The following is an 18995-nucleotide window of genomic DNA, read 5'->3' as shown; positions in this document are numbered from 1 at the left end:
CCCCCCCCCTCCCCCCCCCTCCAGGTTCATTAAAGAGCGTTGAAGATTTCTTTATTCTTCAACAGTTATGGGACCTTCTTCTAACAATTCCAGTTGCCTTTCAGTCTCCGGATTTAATACTTTAAGCTGCTGACCTGAATCAAGTATATCAGGAAAGTCAGTAAAAAAACTGAAGTCCTTATCTGCACATTTTACAGGGATTCAAAGTCTTTAAGCAAGAGGGTGATCATGACAACCAGGCAACAAGCATTTTTAGATGTTGAGGCTAGCAGTGGTAGCCTTCATGCTTCCCTCATGTTTCCTTTAATCATGGACAATGATCTCCTACATTACACAATTAATAAAAGCTATTCTATAAATAAATGCTTGCAATATATATTTAAAAAAAAAAAGATCAGTGTAAAGGTGCCCATACACTTTACAACCATCGCAAGACCTTCCGATGACCGCAATGCTGAACGGGCAGTGTGCGTGTGCGCACACCGGCCCGTTCAGCATTTGTCTCCCGAGCACCGTTCTAACCAGCCGAAAATCGTACGATTTTCGGCTTGTTTTCTAGCGTGCTCCTTAGACAAAAGACGTGCGACCGTACAGTAGAAACGGTCGCACGTCTTTGTTCACACTGCTCGATTCTCGTACGATCGCGGGATTTCCCGCGATTCTCGTACGAGAATCGAGCAGTGTATGGGCACCTTATGGCTGCTCCAAAGTCTCATCCTTTACAGTAAATGCTTATGTGTCTGTGTGCATTCCTAATGCACTTGTTCAAGCAAGAGAATCTCCAATACTCACATTCTGCCTCCTTATGCTGCCACGTGGCTTGGGAACAGGTTTTGATGGTCGAGAGACAAGAGCTTCAGGAAGACGGGATTTCTGTGCCTGAATGGCCAACTGATAAGCAACTTCAAAAGCCTGGCCCAACGTAAGAATTATTTCAAAGGCCTGGTTCTGTATTAAAACAAAGAGAATACATTTGGCTCCCGATGTCAGCAAAAAAAAAAAAGAAGATCGCAGGGAAAGGTTTAATCTGCTCGATTGAGCAGATTAAACCTTTCCGGTAAAAAGTGTTTCTCTCCCGGCCGGGATGTGTACTCACCGGCCCAAGCAGCTTCATCGGGTAACGAAGGGAAGGGGGAGGAGTGCATTGACGTCACGGATATCAACGTCACCGGACTCCTCCCCCTTCCATTCATTAGCCGACAGCGACTTGGGGAAGGAGTCCGGTGACGTCGATGTCCGTGACGTCACCGGATCTCCGACGGAAGACCTGGAAGCCGGCGGAGAGGTGAGTACGGATCAAAAGAACTTTGATCGATCAAAATAATTACCGATTAAATCGAGGGATTAATAGTTAACTTCCGCAGCCCTAATTTAAATCATTATTACAATGGAAATAGTAGTTATTGCTATTATTTTCCTAACCTAAGACATCCTTTATAAAATACAACAGGAATGTATACAGGTAGACCATGCACGGGGGTTATCCAGTTGAGAAAGCGTGTTTGCTACATGTGAAACTGTTTTAAGACCGAACAGTTTTTAAATGTTTTTTTACTTTTGCTGCTTTTAACAGAGTTTTTTAACCCCTTACCAGCAGTGGGGTCAATCCGTTCCATCACATTTTATATCGTCTGCAATCACTATACAATTCTAATGCAATTATTTATTAACAGTATACATTGTATTCTAGGTACATCTATTTGACATCTTTAATATATATCTCATTCAGCCCCGGTGGTCTCCTCTACTTTTGCAGGATTAAAGCATTATTACAAAGCTGGCCATACATTGACCATCCGACTGCACGACGCAGCAGCTTCAGGATTACTATGCGAAAATACAGTAAGTAAATACTCAACTGTCTCCTTTGCTGGGTAGATAAGTGACCCGTCGCTAACAAGTGAAATTCTGCAGCATTTCTGTTAGCAACGGACAACAGCTTGCTCATCCAGAGAGCAAGGAGTAATGCCTGCAACCAGGAGAGTATGTACTCTTCACGGAGCTAAATTAGAAAACGCCGTCAGTGCTTCTGCTGTCAACATTAAGGACAAATTTCTCCACAGTATCTGCAGCTCCAGAGGTGAGTGAGGGATTGCTTTAAAGCTCATGTACTGTTAGGAATATGCAAACACTTCAATGTATATAGCCTTAACACAAACTCACTTTAAAAAATTACATCTAAATTCTTTATGAATCTATGCCACAGTTATTTTTTAATTGAAACTGTTGTAATGACACAGATGTATGTATATATGGCTCACCACATCAGCAGTGCTGAACACATGACAGTAATGGTGGCTGGTCTGCAGGTCCTTTGTGATATAGGCAAAGGTGCATAAGTCTTCAGGATCCTGAGCTGCACAGGATATGTTTCGGATTTCATGTTCTGCTATTACATTCTGAAAGAGTAAGATTTAAAAGAAAAAAATAAGGGAAAAGAATATAGTGAAGAGTTTTAAATGTTAGGCGATTTAATAATGCACACATAACAAAAACATTTTGTAGACAATAATGCTGGAATAATGCTTGTTTAATCAATAATGAGAATAGTTGTCAACTATTCTCATTATCGATTAGTTAGTTGGATTCCTTAGCTCTCTCCTCCACACTGGGAGACTGTGTTTTATCGGCTCTGTGTCTCCTCTGATCGGAGGGCACAGGACTGTAGCGCCCGCCCACTACCTGCTGTATTTACATCCAGCTGCTGTCTGCAGAATCTTGCCACTGGCAGCTGTCATTCCCTGGCTGAAGCTATTCAAGCTCCATGTGCTTACAATACAATTATTAATTTCAATTGCACCCCAAATGCACCTTATGTTTGTAACACTCCATCTGTGTATTTTATTTTAAATTAAGGATGATATTTCATTTTTTTATCCGATTGATTAATCGAAAGAATAAAATCGGCCAACTAACCGATTATAAAAAATAATCATTAGTTGCAGCTCTAATAGACAACAGTGTCTTACAATACATTTTGTTTTTCTTTTGAAACACATAAACCAAACTACTTTACAGTTTGGCATAAAATGATTTAATAGCAAGACCCTAAAAGGTCTACTTAAGAGTTTCTCACTCAAGTTACATATATAAACTAGAAGATGCACATAAAGTGGAAGGAAATATTTTTTTCGTAGCATGAACAAGGGGATGAAATGAATATTGCCTATACGAACTCCTGCTCTAAAATAAATATTTTAAAATTAGAAACTGTACATTCTACCAATTAAAGAAATATTTCCTTTTCCTAGTCTCGTAAAATCCCTTTCTTGGAGTCCACTGAGGGACACAGCTTTGAAGAATACCGAGACCTAGGGGTATGCTGCAAAAAATTAAAAGCCTGTCACTTTAAGGACATACCCCTCCTACCTCAGACCTACCTGCCAGTTGTAGAAAGCAGCATATAAGGAAAAAAAAGGGAGGAAACAATGTCCCTCAATCGACTCCGGGAAAAGCATTTCACAATAACAAAATCCTATTTTCTCTATCATCCATTTAGGGACACAGCTCTGAAGATCTCTGCAAAGTAGGGAATTTCAAAAGCAATCCAAAACAGAGGAGCAAGCACCACAAAAAAACAAGAAGAACCAGCCCAAAAACTCAAACAGCTGCCTGAAGAACTTTTCTGACAAAACTAGCATCAGAAGAGGCAGAAACGTCAACTTTATAAAACTTTGCAATTGTGAACAGAAGACCAAGTTGCGCCTTGCAATTTGAGTAACAGAAGCTTGATTCTGAAACGCACAAGAAGTACTTACTGGCCTAGTAGAATGAGCAGAAACAGGAAAAGGAGGAACATTATTCCGTGACTCATAAGCTTGGATGACAACCTGACGAATCCACTTAGAAATAGCGGATCTAGAAGCTGAACAAGCTTTTCTAGGACCTTCAGGTCGAACAAATGAAGTCAGAATGCCTAAAGGGAGCTGTGGCTGACAGATAAACTAACATCCAAACAATGAAAATAACTTTTCTAAACAGGAGCTGGACAAAGTGAAAGTAAAACAATATCTTCATTTAAATGAAAGGCTGAAATCACCTTGGGTAAAAAGGAAAGCTGCAGTCTTCAAACAACCTTGTCCTTATAAAAAAACATTAGTTGGAAACCCTTCTAGCCAAGGTAATGGATGCAAGAAAGGCAACTTTTTTAAATAGCAGACAAAAAAGTGACTGGGATAGGCTCAAAATGAGTTTTTTTTAGAACAGATAAAACCAAGTTTAAATCCAAGGGAGGAAGACGAAATATAACAGGAGCAGCCACACGTGGAACTCCCTGTATAAAAGTACGAATCAAGGCTAAATGTTGATCTGCCCCAAGTTTGAAGGAAAGACAATAAAATCTCTGGGGAAAACCCAAGGACTTACACCAACGAAAACAAACCTTCCATGTACGAGCCTTAAGCATAGTCGGAATAAAAGAATCTGAAATTACGTTGTTTTTCAAAACTTGGGTAAAACAGCAAGGCCATTAAAGCCAGTGACCAAGAATCAGGGTGGAAAATTGACCCCTAAGATAACAGATCTGGCTGATCTGGAAGATGCCAGGGGTTGTCTGAACCAAATCGACATACCACACCCTGCGATCCCAATGAGAATGACTGGAACTCCTTTGTGTTCTATCCTGCGAAGCAGTCGAGGCAATAGTGTCCGTGGAGGAAAGATATACATTAGTGTACTGATCCCACGGAGCTACTAAGGCATCCACCGTATCCGCCATGGAAATCCTTGCTCTGGAAGCAAATCTGTCAACCTTCTTCTTGTGACAAGCAGCCAAAAGATCCACATCCAACGTTACCTAGCGGTGACAAAGTTCTTGAAACACCTCTGGATGGAGAGACTATTCCCCTGCCGGTTCTCAAAATACCTGAACAATCTGATTGGATGCAGGCATTGTTCAGGTATTTCGAGAGCCAGCAGGGCAGACTAGCAAGATACTGAAGCTTGGTCCAGTGGGAGATTCCTCCATCCACACAGTTTAGCGTAGATGGAGGAATCTGTATGGCCAGCTTTAGTCTCAGAATTCTTAGGAGCGGTATCCCTCAATGGACGATAGAGAAAACAGTGTCTATGCCCACTTCAACTACATAATGGTGACTGAAAACACAGATTAGAAGCAAACCTTGAAAGCTCGCACTGTATCAGGGCTCTGCAGTATTTTCCTGCTTCAGATCTACCAACGTTAAAGGAGAACTATGAGGTGAGTGATTTTCACTCACCTCATACGTCTAGCCGACCTGTGACAATGAGACTGTCACAGGTCGGCTAGAACTATGAGGTGAGTGATTTTCACTCACCTCATACGTCTAGCCGACCTGTGACAATGAGACTGTCACAGGTCGGCTAGAACTATGAGGTGAGTGATTTTCACTCACCTCATACGTCTAGCCGACCTGTGACAATGAGACTGTCACAGGTCGGCTAGAACTATGAGGTGAGTGATTTTCACTCACCTCATACGTCTAGCCGACCTGTGACAATGAGACTGTCACAGGTCGGCTAGAACTATGAGGTGAGTGATTTTCACTCACCTCATACGTCTAGCCGACCTGTGACAATGAGACTGTCACAGGTCGGCTAGACGTATGAGGTGAGTGAAAATCACTCACCTCATAGTTCTCCTTTAACCACTTCAAGACCAGGTGTTTAGCCCCCCTTCCTGGCCAGGCCATTTTTCAGTATTCAGCGCTGCGGTACTTTGACTGACGTTTATTCCGTCATGCAACGCTGTACTGAAATGAATTTTACACCATTTTTTGGGGACAGATAGAGCTTTATTTTGGTGGTATTTAATCACCACTGGGGGTTTTATTTTTTATTATAATTAGGAAAAATTACTTAAAAATTGTGGAAAAAAAAAACGTTTTTTTTAACATTGTTAGGAGACATTTATTATTACCCAGTTTTTTGGTCAAATATAAAAGATCGGGTCACGTCTGTTAAATAGACACCAAACATGTCAAGCTTTAAAATTGCGCGCACCCGCGACATCGCAGAAAACGACCGCAACCAAAATTAGCCATAGGCGACGCTTTAAACGTTTTTACCGCTCATCAGTTTAGTGTTATCAGTGATTGATGGCCCTAGACTTATTGCTCTCACTGCGACGTTTTCGGCGATATGTAACATGTGCGGCGTAATGGGCGCAATCGTCTTTTTTGCACGTATGCGCCCCCGACGCATGTATGCATGCGTGTATGTATGGGTGGGGACTTAAAATTTTTATTTTTTATTCTTTTTAATGTGTTACTTTTTTTTGGGGGGGGGGTGACTTTAATTTTCTTTCTCGCTCAGATCTAGAGAGCTCCTGGCCGGCCGTTTTTTTACTACAGCCGGCCCGGAGGCAGTTAAGGAGGAACGGCCACACAAAGCAATAATAATTTTAAGTTTCTCTAAATAGGTCTCAGCAGTTAAAAAGGCACAAAAATCTAAAATTAAGCCTATTGCAGTAAGGGTTGTTGTGTCTTATAGTTATGCTACATGGGCATTTAAATACAAATGTTGTTTAGTGTTAAGAGTTCTCCCAAAATTGTAACATTGTGAGTCGATTAAATGTGGTGCAATTAAAAGAGATATTCAATATTGATATTACCACAAGGCCACAAATAAATAACGAAGAGACACTCTACCTATGCAAACAGCATGGTTAAAAGACTGACTTTACCATACACTTGTGGAAAAATAAAACAACTGGTTTTAGTGTTTTATAGAGAGGAGTCGATCACAATTCAAAAACGTAAAAATAACCTGATTTGATGCATCAATAAACTTGACTCCCTTGTAGCTGATGGAAAGAGTGATTCTTGGAATTTTTTTCATCTGTTCCGTTGACTTCTACAGACAAATATGACAGATATGTTACCCTCAATAAATATTATGTCTTTAAGATATATCCATTTAATCTAACTCACTTTTAAGAAACTGATGAAGAAAATACCCTTATACACTGTAAAAAAAATAAGTCAGAACCTGAATTGAGAAAGCTGGTTGGATGTCCAGTGAAACATCTTAAAGACAAATACAGCAAGTTCAGTTACCTTGACTTATTTTTTTTACAGATATACCATGACCTGGATGAATGAGAACCTTCACAGACACATGCAGTAATGTGCAATAACCTGCAAGTGTAATAGCAATGCAAGTCTTTAAATATAAAATTCACCTTTTTAAAAAAGATGCACACATTCGCATTTATAATTTTTTTTCATTGCAGCCAGTCCGTGTGATCAGTGGAGAGCGAGTGCAATGCTCTGGCTTCTGCAGATTCTCCCTCCCGCCCCTTTCTGTACCAAGGTATGGACATTCAGTAAACGACGGGAGGGAGAATGAATGGACTACTGCAATTATAGTCCATTGAGAACAAGTCCCTCCAAGAAGGATCTGTGAATAAATGACACAGCTCTGTGGGCAGAACTATGCACAGCAGCACAATTCTAATAAAATATCAACATCAACCTGTGGGGAGAAGAACCCCGCAATTCAGGTAAGTGATGTGCCCATGTTTTATTTATACCCTGAATACGGGTGTAACATAAAACACAGCCTAAAACATGAACTTAGACTTTGAATGCACATAAAACGCAATAACTTACCCTCATTTTGGCACAGGCATCTTGGGTGGACTCTGTCCCTCTTAAATCTTTGATCTGCATTGATCCTAAATACTGAAACACAAACAGGTAATGCTATGAAACCATTGTACAGGGAAGCACATATACAATCTGTAGATTTTGCAGTAAATATTCAGTCTATATTAAACAAACAGGCAATATTTTTAACCTAATATTTCACACCTTAATGAAAATACTCACACTGGCTTCATAACCACAGCACTCAAAAATTAGCTTTTCTGGTTGGTGCTGCCAATTTTGTAGAGGTGCATATGAGGTGGCCGAACTTGGGGGTCTTAATGTTAGCTTAGATTCTTCCTATTGAAAAAATAACAATGACAGCAAAATTAAAACCTAACAAATCCAGAGGATATATTAAAAGTAAACCTGAAGGTATTAAAAGGACACCATAGTTCAAACTTTAAAAAAAAAAAAAGTTTCCAAGTGAGGCCATTTCACTGCAGAGACGTCCTCTTAAACACCTTTAATTTTGTTAAAAAGAAAAATTGTTGCCCTTCGCAGACCTCTCAAGAGCTCATAGGAAACTGACGACGCATATTCTCACGGCAGCCCGCTGTCTCATAACGCTACAATGGAAATGAAAGCTTCCCCCATCGAAACTAGATCTTTTTGCCAGAATCAAAGATGTACAAGTTATGGAATACCTGACAGCACGGCTAAATAATACATGAGAAGCTCAAAAAGTGGTATGGAGACCGTGGGATGTCACGAACTGAGAGGCGGAGGAGGAGTAGACAAGGGGGGAGCGTGAGGGAAGACAGGTCCCGGAGTTGGAATCAGAGGGACAGGGGTACAAGAGGAACACTGGTATAGGTTGCTCACGCTGTTCATATAGAACGCTATTCTGGAAGAAGACCACACACACACACTTTCTTTTCTTATCACTATATCTTTATGATGTTTTAAGGTTGTTAGTTTAATTGCAGATACATCAATGTAAGAAGGTATTTGTTGGATATTGCTCTTAAATAGATAAGCTAATCCAGAACAGAATATTATGAGCCATAAGAAGATGTAATCACGACTCTCAGAGAGGTTGGTAGGAAATATAAGAAAAACCTGTTGTTATCTATAAGATATAGAGAGACAAACCTACAATAGTATATAAAACAATGTCTGGGTTGTGATTTCTGGTAAAACGCTTCATGTTTTGTTTTTTTGATACCTCAAATGATGTCATAAGTTTTGTAACTCATATATGCGATTTTCAAAATAAAAATTGTCAATTTAAAAAAAAAAAAAAAAAAAGGAAGAAGAAAAATGGGATTTTGTTCTCACCATTAAATCCTTTTCTTGAAGTACATTGAGGGACAGAGGAATTTATGTACTGTTAGGCTATACTGCCACCTACAAGAGGATTGGACACTAAACAAAAAAAATTGCACGCCAGCCGAGGATAACCCCCCTACCACCAGCATGCCTGAATTTTGTGGCAAAGCAATGTTAAGAGCATGATCATATACTAAAGGGGTAGGACCAGTGTGCAATGAACTCCAAGAAAAGAAATTTTGCATTGAGCACAAAAATTCTATTTTCTTTCTCATCCATTGAGGGCATGCAAACTGTTGCGACATCCAAATGCATTCCAACTTGAGGTGGGCAGCAACAACATGACCTTATGCCCGAAGTTGGCATCAGATGAGGCCTTAACATTCACCTTGTAAAACTTGGAGAAAGCGCGAACACAAGACCAGGAGACAGCCTTGCAAAATCTGAGAAACAGTAAATCGGATGCTAAAAAGCCCTAGAAGAAATTACAGATCTAGCAGGGTGTGCATGGAAAGGAAAAGGTGGCACCCGGTCCTTAAGACCATAAGCTTGAATGGCGGTCTGTTTGAGCAACTGTGAAATGGTGGAACAAGAAGCTGGTTCACCCTTGCAGAAACCATAAGGATAAGGAGTAACAAAGAGAGAGTCAAGTTTTTTTGAAGGAAGCAGTGGCTCCTTCTGGTGCACTGAATCTGGACAGAGGGATGAAAGAACGATGTCCTGGTTGAGATGATAGGCTGAAGTGAAAGGCTGAAACTACCTTAGGAAATAAATTAACTTATTGCATAAGGCTAAAAAGGGTTCTTTACAGTATTAGGCCCCATTCACACTGAGCGACATGGAAATCGCGCGACTTTGAGCGACGAGCGATATTGAGCGACGAGCGATATTGAGCGACGGGCGATATTGAGCGACGGGCGATATTGAGCGATGGGCGATATTGAGCGATGGGCGATATTGAGCGACGAGCGATATTGAGCGACGAGCGATATTGAGCGACGAACGATATTGAGCGACGAGCGATATTGAGCGACGTATCGCGAGACTTCTTCCTATTGGGCTGTATGCAATCAGGAGCAATATCGCTCAAAATCGCTCTAAAAAAGGGTCATGTAGGAGCGACAAGCTACCAGCGACGAGCTACAAGCGATATTGAGCGACATTGAGCGACGAGATGTGAACAGCTCCATTGAAATGTATTGGTGAAGCTACATAGAGCGATATCGCGCGGAAATATGAGCGATATCGCCGCAACAAATCGCTCAATGTGAACGGGGCCTAAGGCTTCAAGCTTAGACACTCGCCCCACAGAGGTGATAGCAACAATTAAAACAACCATGCGAGTTAAGAGAAATATACCCGATAGGTTTAAACGCTGCTTTTTGAAATATCGATAATCAAATTCCCATCACATGGCATAAAAGAATAGTGGAAGCCACATTGGAAAAACCCTGCAAAAAAGGTCTTGATCAAAGAATGGGAAGCCAGCAAGTCTGTGAACCAAGAGCGTAAGCACAGAGACCTGACCCTTTATGGTGTCAAAGACCAAAGGGCTGGTCCAGACCCATCTTTAAAAAGGCAAGGATTCATCCCACAAAGAACTTCCTGCTGTAAAAGCCTCTCAACTCGCAACAAAGAATGCTTCCCATGTGACACTTTGAGAAGTAGACTTTAGCATTGTGGGAATAAATTATGTCTCTGTCCCTTAAGAGATAAGCTGTTAAAGCCAGCAACCACAAAATATAGTGTTAAATTTGTTCTTAAGACAGAAGATTTGAATAATCTGGAAGAGCCCAAAGAACATCTCAGAGGAATCTTATCAGGTTGGTCTACTACACCCCCTAAACCAGTCCAGAGTTATGAGGATTACTGGAAAGCCCTCCATCTTGATCCTGCAAAGCAGAAAAGGGAGGATGGAGTCGGGCGACTTCTGAGCTTAAGAGCCCAAATCCGGGGGCAGAGGTTGAAGTTTCTTCTGGGGAAAAACAGCTTGGTCTAAAACTAGACCAAGATATTCCAAGCAATGAGTAGGCGTCAGTGCAGACTTCTGAAGGTTCAGAGTCACAAACTGGAGATGCAGAGGACACAGGTAAGAGTGAGAATTGCTAATGCACTGAAAAAATTGGGACATGAAGGAACACGTTCTTAGATGTTCACGGAAGCCGGAAAGTGTTCCTGATGAAGGAAAGCAATGACAGACCTAGTGGATTTCAAGAGGAATTTCTGGTCCTGAATAAAAATATTTCAGGTCTTGGGATCCAAGATGGGGGAATGCCCCCTTTTGTTGGGGGACTGTGAAAAGGTTGGAGTAAAATCCCTAAAACCATTCTGCCACAAGGACCGGGACAAAGACATCCAAAAGACCCAATAGGGTTGCAAGGAACTCTGCTAATCTGTGTGGTGACACATACAGGTTGAAAGATGAACCGGAGGGGGGCTGGGAGCAAACATTTAGCTCGTAGCTCCTGGAACCCACATCTGAGATGCAGGCTGTCCAAGTGTCCAATAGACAACTCCGCACTTTGAACAGTGGGAATGCACACTTAAAGGAAATGTCTAATCTGAGGGATTTGAGGGACGTAAAAGCCCAAGGTTTACAGGCTGACTGGATACCAGACTTGGGTTTGGACTTGAAGTTTAAAGTTGTGGAGTAACAAAAAAATACTTTGTTTGGCCTCTGCTGAGGAGCGAGACTTCTCCGACTGAGCCCTAGACCTCCTTTTCTGAGTAAGAGGAGTACTCTGCCAGCAGTGGCATCCTTTGTGAGAACATCCAGGGCAGCGCTGAAGAGGTGTTGTCCCTCAAGGGATAAGCACTATTATTTATTTTGCATGTTCTGCAGTTCAATACTTTAGCTAAAGATTTTTCTTCATGTTCACTGACTGGAGACTCATATAAAGAAATTAGTCCAGAGACCTCCAACTACCTGTCCAGGCCAGTAAATATTTCAATATAATAAACAATTCAAACCTCTTTTGTAGATGCCAGTACTTTGTGGCGCTCCCTGCTTTCTTGACCTTCTATCCTACTTCTTCCGGAATCCTGCCCAGCATCCTGCTCTCCTACTGGAATGGATGGCATAGACCGAGGGAGGATATCATGACACTAAAATAATAAAAATAGAGGGGAATTTATCAAAACTGGAGGAGACAAAAACTGGAGGAGACAAAAACTGGAGCAGACAAAAACTGGAGCAAACAAAAACTGGAGCAAACAAAAACTGGAGCAAACAAAAACTGGAGCAAACAAAAACTGGAGCAAACAAAAACTGGAGCAGATGTCCATGGCACCCAATCAGCTTCTGTCTTTCATTTTAAAATCTTAACTGAACAAACTGATGCTGATTGGTTGCTATGCACAGCTGATCCAGATTTTGGCTGCTCCAGTTTTGATAAATTCCCCTGATGATATTTAAGCTGCGAACAGATTTAAAAACATGTACACATGACTTACCTGTGGTGGAGCAATAACAGACATTTGCAAGCGATTATTATGTCAGAATATTTATACAAAAAAGAAAAATGAATAGCTAATGCAGAATGTGTTAATTAAACAAAGTTGCACAACAGAACATTTTAATCCAGGCAACATAAAACCCTTGCATATTAAATAATGCTGCATGACTGCCTATGTAAAGCCACTAAGATGTCACCTGGCATTCAAACTATTGGGACAGAGATTACATTCTACCGGCAGCCATAACTAGCTGCCAGAACCAGGCAACAGCGATCTAGGGCTCCTAGAGGTCCCTTCAGGTCCCTCCTCTGCTGATTGACAGCAGGTAGTGGGAGGGTGCAATAGCTAGCCTGCTATTGGCAATTTGAAATATCCAATAGCAGGTTAGATATTGCTCCCAGCAATAAAGTTAAAAAAGAATTAAAAAAATAAAAGTTAAATCAACTAAAATAAAAAATGTGTGTTATTTTAAATAAAAAGGTTGGTTATTTTATTATACTGGCTTAGAGGTTTACAATTCACATTTTTTTTTAATCCATTAAACTAAATTAAAATGTCTAATATAATACAATAACAAAACAATAGATAGATAGATAGATAGATAGATAGATAGATAGATAGATAGATAGATAGATAGATAGAGATAGGTGGGAAAAGTCCTTTTTAGTTTCGACCTGACAAATTTTGCTGCAGGAGGTCCGTTGCGGTGCCATTCATTTTAATGGATCCCAAATGCACCTCTCGTCAGCAGTGTGATCGTCCACACTGGAACGTATGGTACTACAATACGCATGGTTAGCTGCAGCCCTACAGTGATTCTGTACCTGGATTTCTCAACACAGATCCATAAACTTCCATCTCAATTCCAACAAGCCAAACAAAGGTTGGGGGCTCTTGATATACTGTATGCTAGAATCTTCCTGCACAACTTAAGGTAATATACAAAAGGGGAAACACACTTCTTTGCTACTCCAGACAGCACCTTGGCCTTGACAGATTCCCTGCCCAACCCTAAACCTTCCTCCCATAGGAAACCAACTACTTGATCTGCATAAAAGATCTTTCTTATTCTTATAAAGCACCTTTCCAATCTGTACATCAGAAACACCGGTCATTCTACACCTGTACAGAAGACTAATGTGACATTCTCTGTGTAAACCGCTTGCATAACTTTGGAACATATTATTCATTGACCGTTTCTGTATAGGGACTGGGCTAACTCAGTTGGAGTTAAATTGGGCAGGGGAGTTCTCTCTTTGTTATGCTTATTACCATTTGCCTCTCTTTTAGGTAATGTGTTCTATGGCTGTTTGTGTGTATGTTCTGCTCTCTCTCTCTTTTATCTCCTTTGCCATCCAGTGAGTGGTGTGGCAGTGGTGGGTTGGGATAAGGAGAAACAGGACAGGACAGGATGGAATGGGACACACCCCATCCCCTGGTGGCACCTCCTTATTACCCCTTATTTACATTAATGTCTGAAGTAACCAATGTTCCTTGGAATATCAGAGGCCTAAATTATAAATACAAAAGTGCTAGCATGGCTGAGTTTCTTATAGGGATGCACCGATACCATTTTTTCAAGACAGTATGAGTACCGATACTTCTCCTCAAGTACTCGCCGATACCAATACCTTTGTTTTTGTGTGTGTCATGTGACAGTTCTTCTAAAACAATACAGACTAATGATTTTAGATCAGTGATGGAGCGCCAGTGCCCAGTCACAGTTGCAACCCTGGTAGTTCTGCTACTGGCTCCAAGCTGTAGAGGGACTACAAATTCCAGCAATACATTAAACAACAATACAGAATACCATCAGCTATAGAGGACTACAAAACCCAGCAATACATTATACAGCAATGCAGAACAATATGAAGCTACATACTCTGTGTTGCTGACTAGGGCTGCATGCGGAGTCTCAACAGGACTGCGTGCGGGATCTGAAAAGGACTGAGCAGGCGAATGCAGGTGGCGGGAAGGAGATTGCGGCAGTAAAGGCGCCGTAAACAGCCGTTGCGAGGTACCCAGCAAGTGTGGAACCTTACGCCAGCCACTTGTGTTTATAAATTTAAAGCGCCGGTAACAGGGCATTTTCATGAATACAATGAATATGCCCAGTATCGGCACTGATACTGGTATCGGTGCATCCCTAGTTCCTTAATGTCAACAAACCCAAAATATTGTATACAGAAAACATATCTTATGGACCCAAAGATATTAACACTAAAAAAGGCATTGAGTTGCTTAGGGGGTTTCACTCCATCTACCCTAATTGCGCTGGATGGGTCTCTGTATTAGTACACAAGAGGTTCACTTTTGACAGCTTACATACTGCTTCTGACTACTGGTGCCAGTATGACATTATTCATTTGAAAATATACAATGCCCCACTTATCCTTGCGATTATTCCTTTGCGATCCTCTTCGCCTACCTGTCTCAGCTACACTAGTCATGTAGGAGTTTGTAATGCTCGTATGCAGACCAGCGCCTCAGAGGAAGTCAATAGTGACGAAATGCATCAGGTGGGCGGATCTATGCGAGCATTACAATCAGAGATAGGAGCTCCAGTGGACACAATCCATACGCAATTGCCTTATTTTAATTGTAAGTGCATTTTAATCGTTTTAAATAAATTTATTCTGACATACTACACTATGGGAAGCCTTTTTTTCCTCTCTCTGAGCACAAGAGAAGGTGGAAGATGGAGGAATAGTTTTACACGATTTTGGAAAGATAAGCCATAGTTGGGAGGAATCTACCCCAATTTATTGTCGGATTAAAAACAAAGGAGAGGATTTGGTTCTATATATCAACAAAGCGCTAATTGTTCATCTGAAATATGGTGAGCAATAGGAGTGGGTGAGTGCGGCCAGATCTTATCTTTGAGCACGGTGGAGACTGGAGAGCACTGATTCACTAATTGTTTTTGCATTCACGGACATTGGTGTTGATTATAAAAGCAGGAAGATATATCTTCACATACAAGGACTTTATTGCATCCAGAAGTAATGGACTTAACACATGGTTATGCAGATTAGGTGGGAGTTATACATCACTTGTGAGATTCAACACAGGATTTTCTATATGTACACATTTTATGAGATGTACTAGCACGTTTGTTTTTTTCTATCATTAGCACAGGCATTGTGCAACACAGGTGTTGTGTATGACACAAAATTGTGTATCCCTTTGTGACAATTCCACAGTTTATACTATTTTTTTCACATTTTAGGAATATAATTTTTGAGTTTGAAGCGCAGTGCTATTTTCTTTTTTCCTTTACACTAGTCATGTAGTTTAGGTCTAAAATTATTGCATCTCCCAGAATGTACTACCCTTTTTTCGGAGACTCAACTCACCATTAGAGCCCTACTTAGGCAGATTAGACCTCTGTAGTCAGAATCTAAATATTGCGCTAATTTGTGTATGGCTTATGGATATGTTGATGTATGGCATCGGAAATTTCCAACTACTAGCAAATATTCATGCAAATCCAAAACCTATAAGGCCTTTTCTAGGCTTCACTATGCACTTGCCACTGCTTATCATGGATACTACATCTCTAGTATCTGTCCAAATCCCTGAGTGACCATTGCCCACTTAAATTGTCTGTTACTGGGTCACAAACTATCCTTCCGCACCTGGAGACTGAGTCTTTTAATGGATCTACAATGAAAAGGTAGATGAACGAATCCAAAGAACATGAAAAAACATAGTAAACATAACTTATACTCTAAAACCTTTAATGCTCATGGGATGCATTTAAGGCGGTCAACTAGGGGATCTCTCATCAGAAACATTGGCACATATAGAATTTCCTCCCACACTGAAAGGTCAGCATCAGAGATGCCTGCAAGACTTACAGATAATGACCCTCCCTCCCACAATCATGAAACTTTGCTTTGGCACTTCCTTCTTTAAATGGGTCAGCTTTTTTTTTTATTATTATAAAAGGAGCTAGGGTGAGGGTCCAGATTAACACTAATATATTTTTCCATACAGAGGGGCACCTGCCAGGGTGGCCCCTTTCACTTATGCTGTTTTCTATACCCAGTGAACCCTTGGCCACTTCCATTAGACAGTATTCATACATTGGCAGTGTCCAATGGGGCTGCTTGGAGCAGAGCATTTCAATGTATGCAGATAATGCTTTGGTGTACATTGATGGTTCACAGAGCTTTTTACATTGTTGAATGTTGTAGAAGACTTTGGGAGAGTCTCAGGTATGAAGGTGGGGTTGGAAAGAATTTACAATAGACCCAACACAACCCTATGATTACCTAGCTCGATTGTAAATTGCAGATCACCAAGTGATTTAGGTACTGGGGGATTTCATGTACCTAACTACCCAACTAAAGACAAATGTCTCAATATACGTCCCGTTCCGATTTACATGGAATCCCATTCTGAAACATGAAATCCAAATGACAAATTTGGAATTCCTTGCCTAAAACCTTATTGGTTAAATAAACCTATTTAAAATGATATTCCTTCTTAAACTAATCTACATTCTTAGGGCATTACCTATATTCAGCCAAGAATAAGAAGATACTCTGTACAGGCCACACAAACAAAGCGAGGTCTGGCATGCTCCAACCTATATAATTATTTTGTTGCTTCCCAACTCATCCTAGGGATGTCCGATACCACTTTTTCAAGACCAAGTACAAGTACTTCCCCTCATGTACTTGCCGATACCAATTACAGATACTTTTTTTTAAAGGGACATGTGGCGTTAAAAAAAAAAAAAAACAATACAGGCTAATGATTTTAGGCCAATTTCTTTACGATTATAAAGGACTTTAATTTAAGACTGTTTTAGAACATTAAAACATTTAACCTATTCCTGTTTTCAACCGCGATCGTGTGGGACCCAGGCGGTATGGCGGCGGGAAACCGTGCGATCTGATTGGCGCTAATGGAGTGCCATTAGAAATTAATGGCACTGCCAACACGATCAGCGGTGGTGTGCGATTCCGTGACCGCCCAGCCATCCGATCGGTTTGGTGCACGATGACCAGGCGGTCCTGGATTGCACACCACAGCCGATCGCGCTGCCAGTGCCATTATTTTCTAATGGAACCCCAGTCGTGCCAGGCAGATTGCATGGTTTCCCACCGCAATACCGCCCTGCCCGAGCGGTTGCACACAATCGTGGTTGAAAACACTGTGCGTTTATTCACATGCAGATGATGGGGGCAGCGGGGCTGGTTTTCATTTTTTTTTATTATTTACTATAAAAATGTTTAATTTCCATTTATTTTATTATTTTAATTTTTTGGCCTTGTTAATTTTTTTACATTTTTATTTAGTTATATTTTTAATTAGTTATTATTTTTTACTTTTTAACTTAACTTTATTGCTACCACACAGGGAATAACAAACCACTGTGTGATAGCATTTGGAGGTGACAGGTACTCTTTATTGACCCTGTCCTCCAACACAGGAGTTCTAGCACAGCACCGTGCTAGAACTCCAGTGACAAGAACGATTAGCAGCCGGGAACAGAGGCTGAGGGAGGTGACAGAGCCTGTCACCGCTCCACGCCCCCTGCTCTGTCACCGCTCCACCCCCCCTTCACTGATCCAAGCCCCCCGCCGTCATCGCTCCATGCACGCCGTCACCGTCACTGCTCCATGCCCCCTTCTCTCACTTTCCCGGAACTATATGTCCCGAGCGTCGGGCGATACGAATTAAACACCGATGCGCAAGCATCGGCATTATGCATCGGGGCATTTTCACAAGTACTTGTGAAAATGCCTTGCATCTGTCCTGATTCTGATGCTAGCATCGGTATCGGGACATCCCTAACTCATCCTTATTTATGACTTGCCCCAATAACTTCTAGACCCTTGATTCTCAACTTTCACTTTTCTGGGAGAGGCTCATCAGCCTACCCCTAGCGGTGCCAGCTTGAGGTGGGGTGGGATGAGGCTATGGACAGGAGGGAGCTCTGTTAATACGTGTATTGCTTACAGATCCCTCAAGTGTCCAGTAGAGATGCCTGGACTGGGGTGATGTCACATTCTGTGTCCCGGCACCTCTACAGGGTACGTAAGGGAGCTGTACAAGCATTGCACATATGGATGGAGCTCATTCACAGCACAGCACCCCACACTGGACCCCAGACTGAGTATCCACTCCAGTTCTCGTACGATAGGGAGACTGGATGAGGGAGAATGGATGGATCTTAAAAATAAAAACATTTTTTATTTTTTTTGGGAGTGTGTGTGAGATTGTGTCTGGTTCTGTGCGTCTCTGTGTTTCTGAGGGCCCGTTCACACTAGTACAGTGCGTTATTCACACAGTCCCGTGCAATTAACACATTTTACCACCAATGGCACCACCCACAGTTCAATCACCCGCAATCCCGTGCATTCCAGTGGGGTGTGACTTGGGTCACAACTTAATGACAAAGGACAAATGTGGGTCCTGAGGTGACACAGGTTGAGAACCACTGTTCTAGACTATATCGATTGTGCCACTTTAAACAGCTGTATTACATGGTCTCCAGCAGATGTTTTCTTGCTGGCCTAGATCAAATCTTGACTGTATTTTTTCACCTCCACAACCACTTATACCACCCTGGATTCCCTTGTAGAATAATCTCAAACTTATAGGACTTAATGGGAATCCTAACTCCAC

At 41.4% G+C, this 18995-nt stretch overlaps 1 protein-coding gene across 4 annotated transcripts in view; it reads right to left on the bottom strand.

The window, feature by feature from the left end:
- ANKS1A (ankyrin repeat and sterile alpha motif domain containing 1A) overlaps positions 1-18995 on the bottom strand; it is an 89350-nt gene that overhangs the window by 2480 nt on the left and 67875 nt on the right. For all 4 annotated transcript variants that reach the window (XM_018560612.1, XM_018560613.1, XM_018560615.1 and 1 more), the window contains 6 exons: positions 11868-12002; positions 7809-7925; positions 7590-7661; positions 6745-6831; positions 2262-2399; positions 793-948 (listed from right to left, as the gene is read on the bottom strand). In XM_018560612.1, the coding sequence (XP_018416114.1) occupies positions 793-948; positions 2262-2399; positions 6745-6831; positions 7590-7661; positions 7809-7925; positions 11868-12002 (705 nt within the window). The remainder of the gene's footprint in view (positions 1-792; positions 949-2261; positions 2400-6744; positions 6832-7589; positions 7662-7808; positions 7926-11867; positions 12003-18995) is intronic.

Source organism: Nanorana parkeri, unplaced genomic scaffold, assembly GCF_000935625.1.
Source record: "Nanorana parkeri isolate BGI_ZX_2015 unplaced genomic scaffold, ASM93562v1 scaffold468, whole genome shotgun sequence".
Lineage (NCBI taxonomy): Eukaryota > Metazoa > Chordata > Amphibia > Anura > Dicroglossidae > Nanorana > Nanorana parkeri.
The sequence above is the reverse complement of the archived record's forward strand: the minus strand, read 5'-3'. Positions and strand labels throughout refer to the sequence as shown.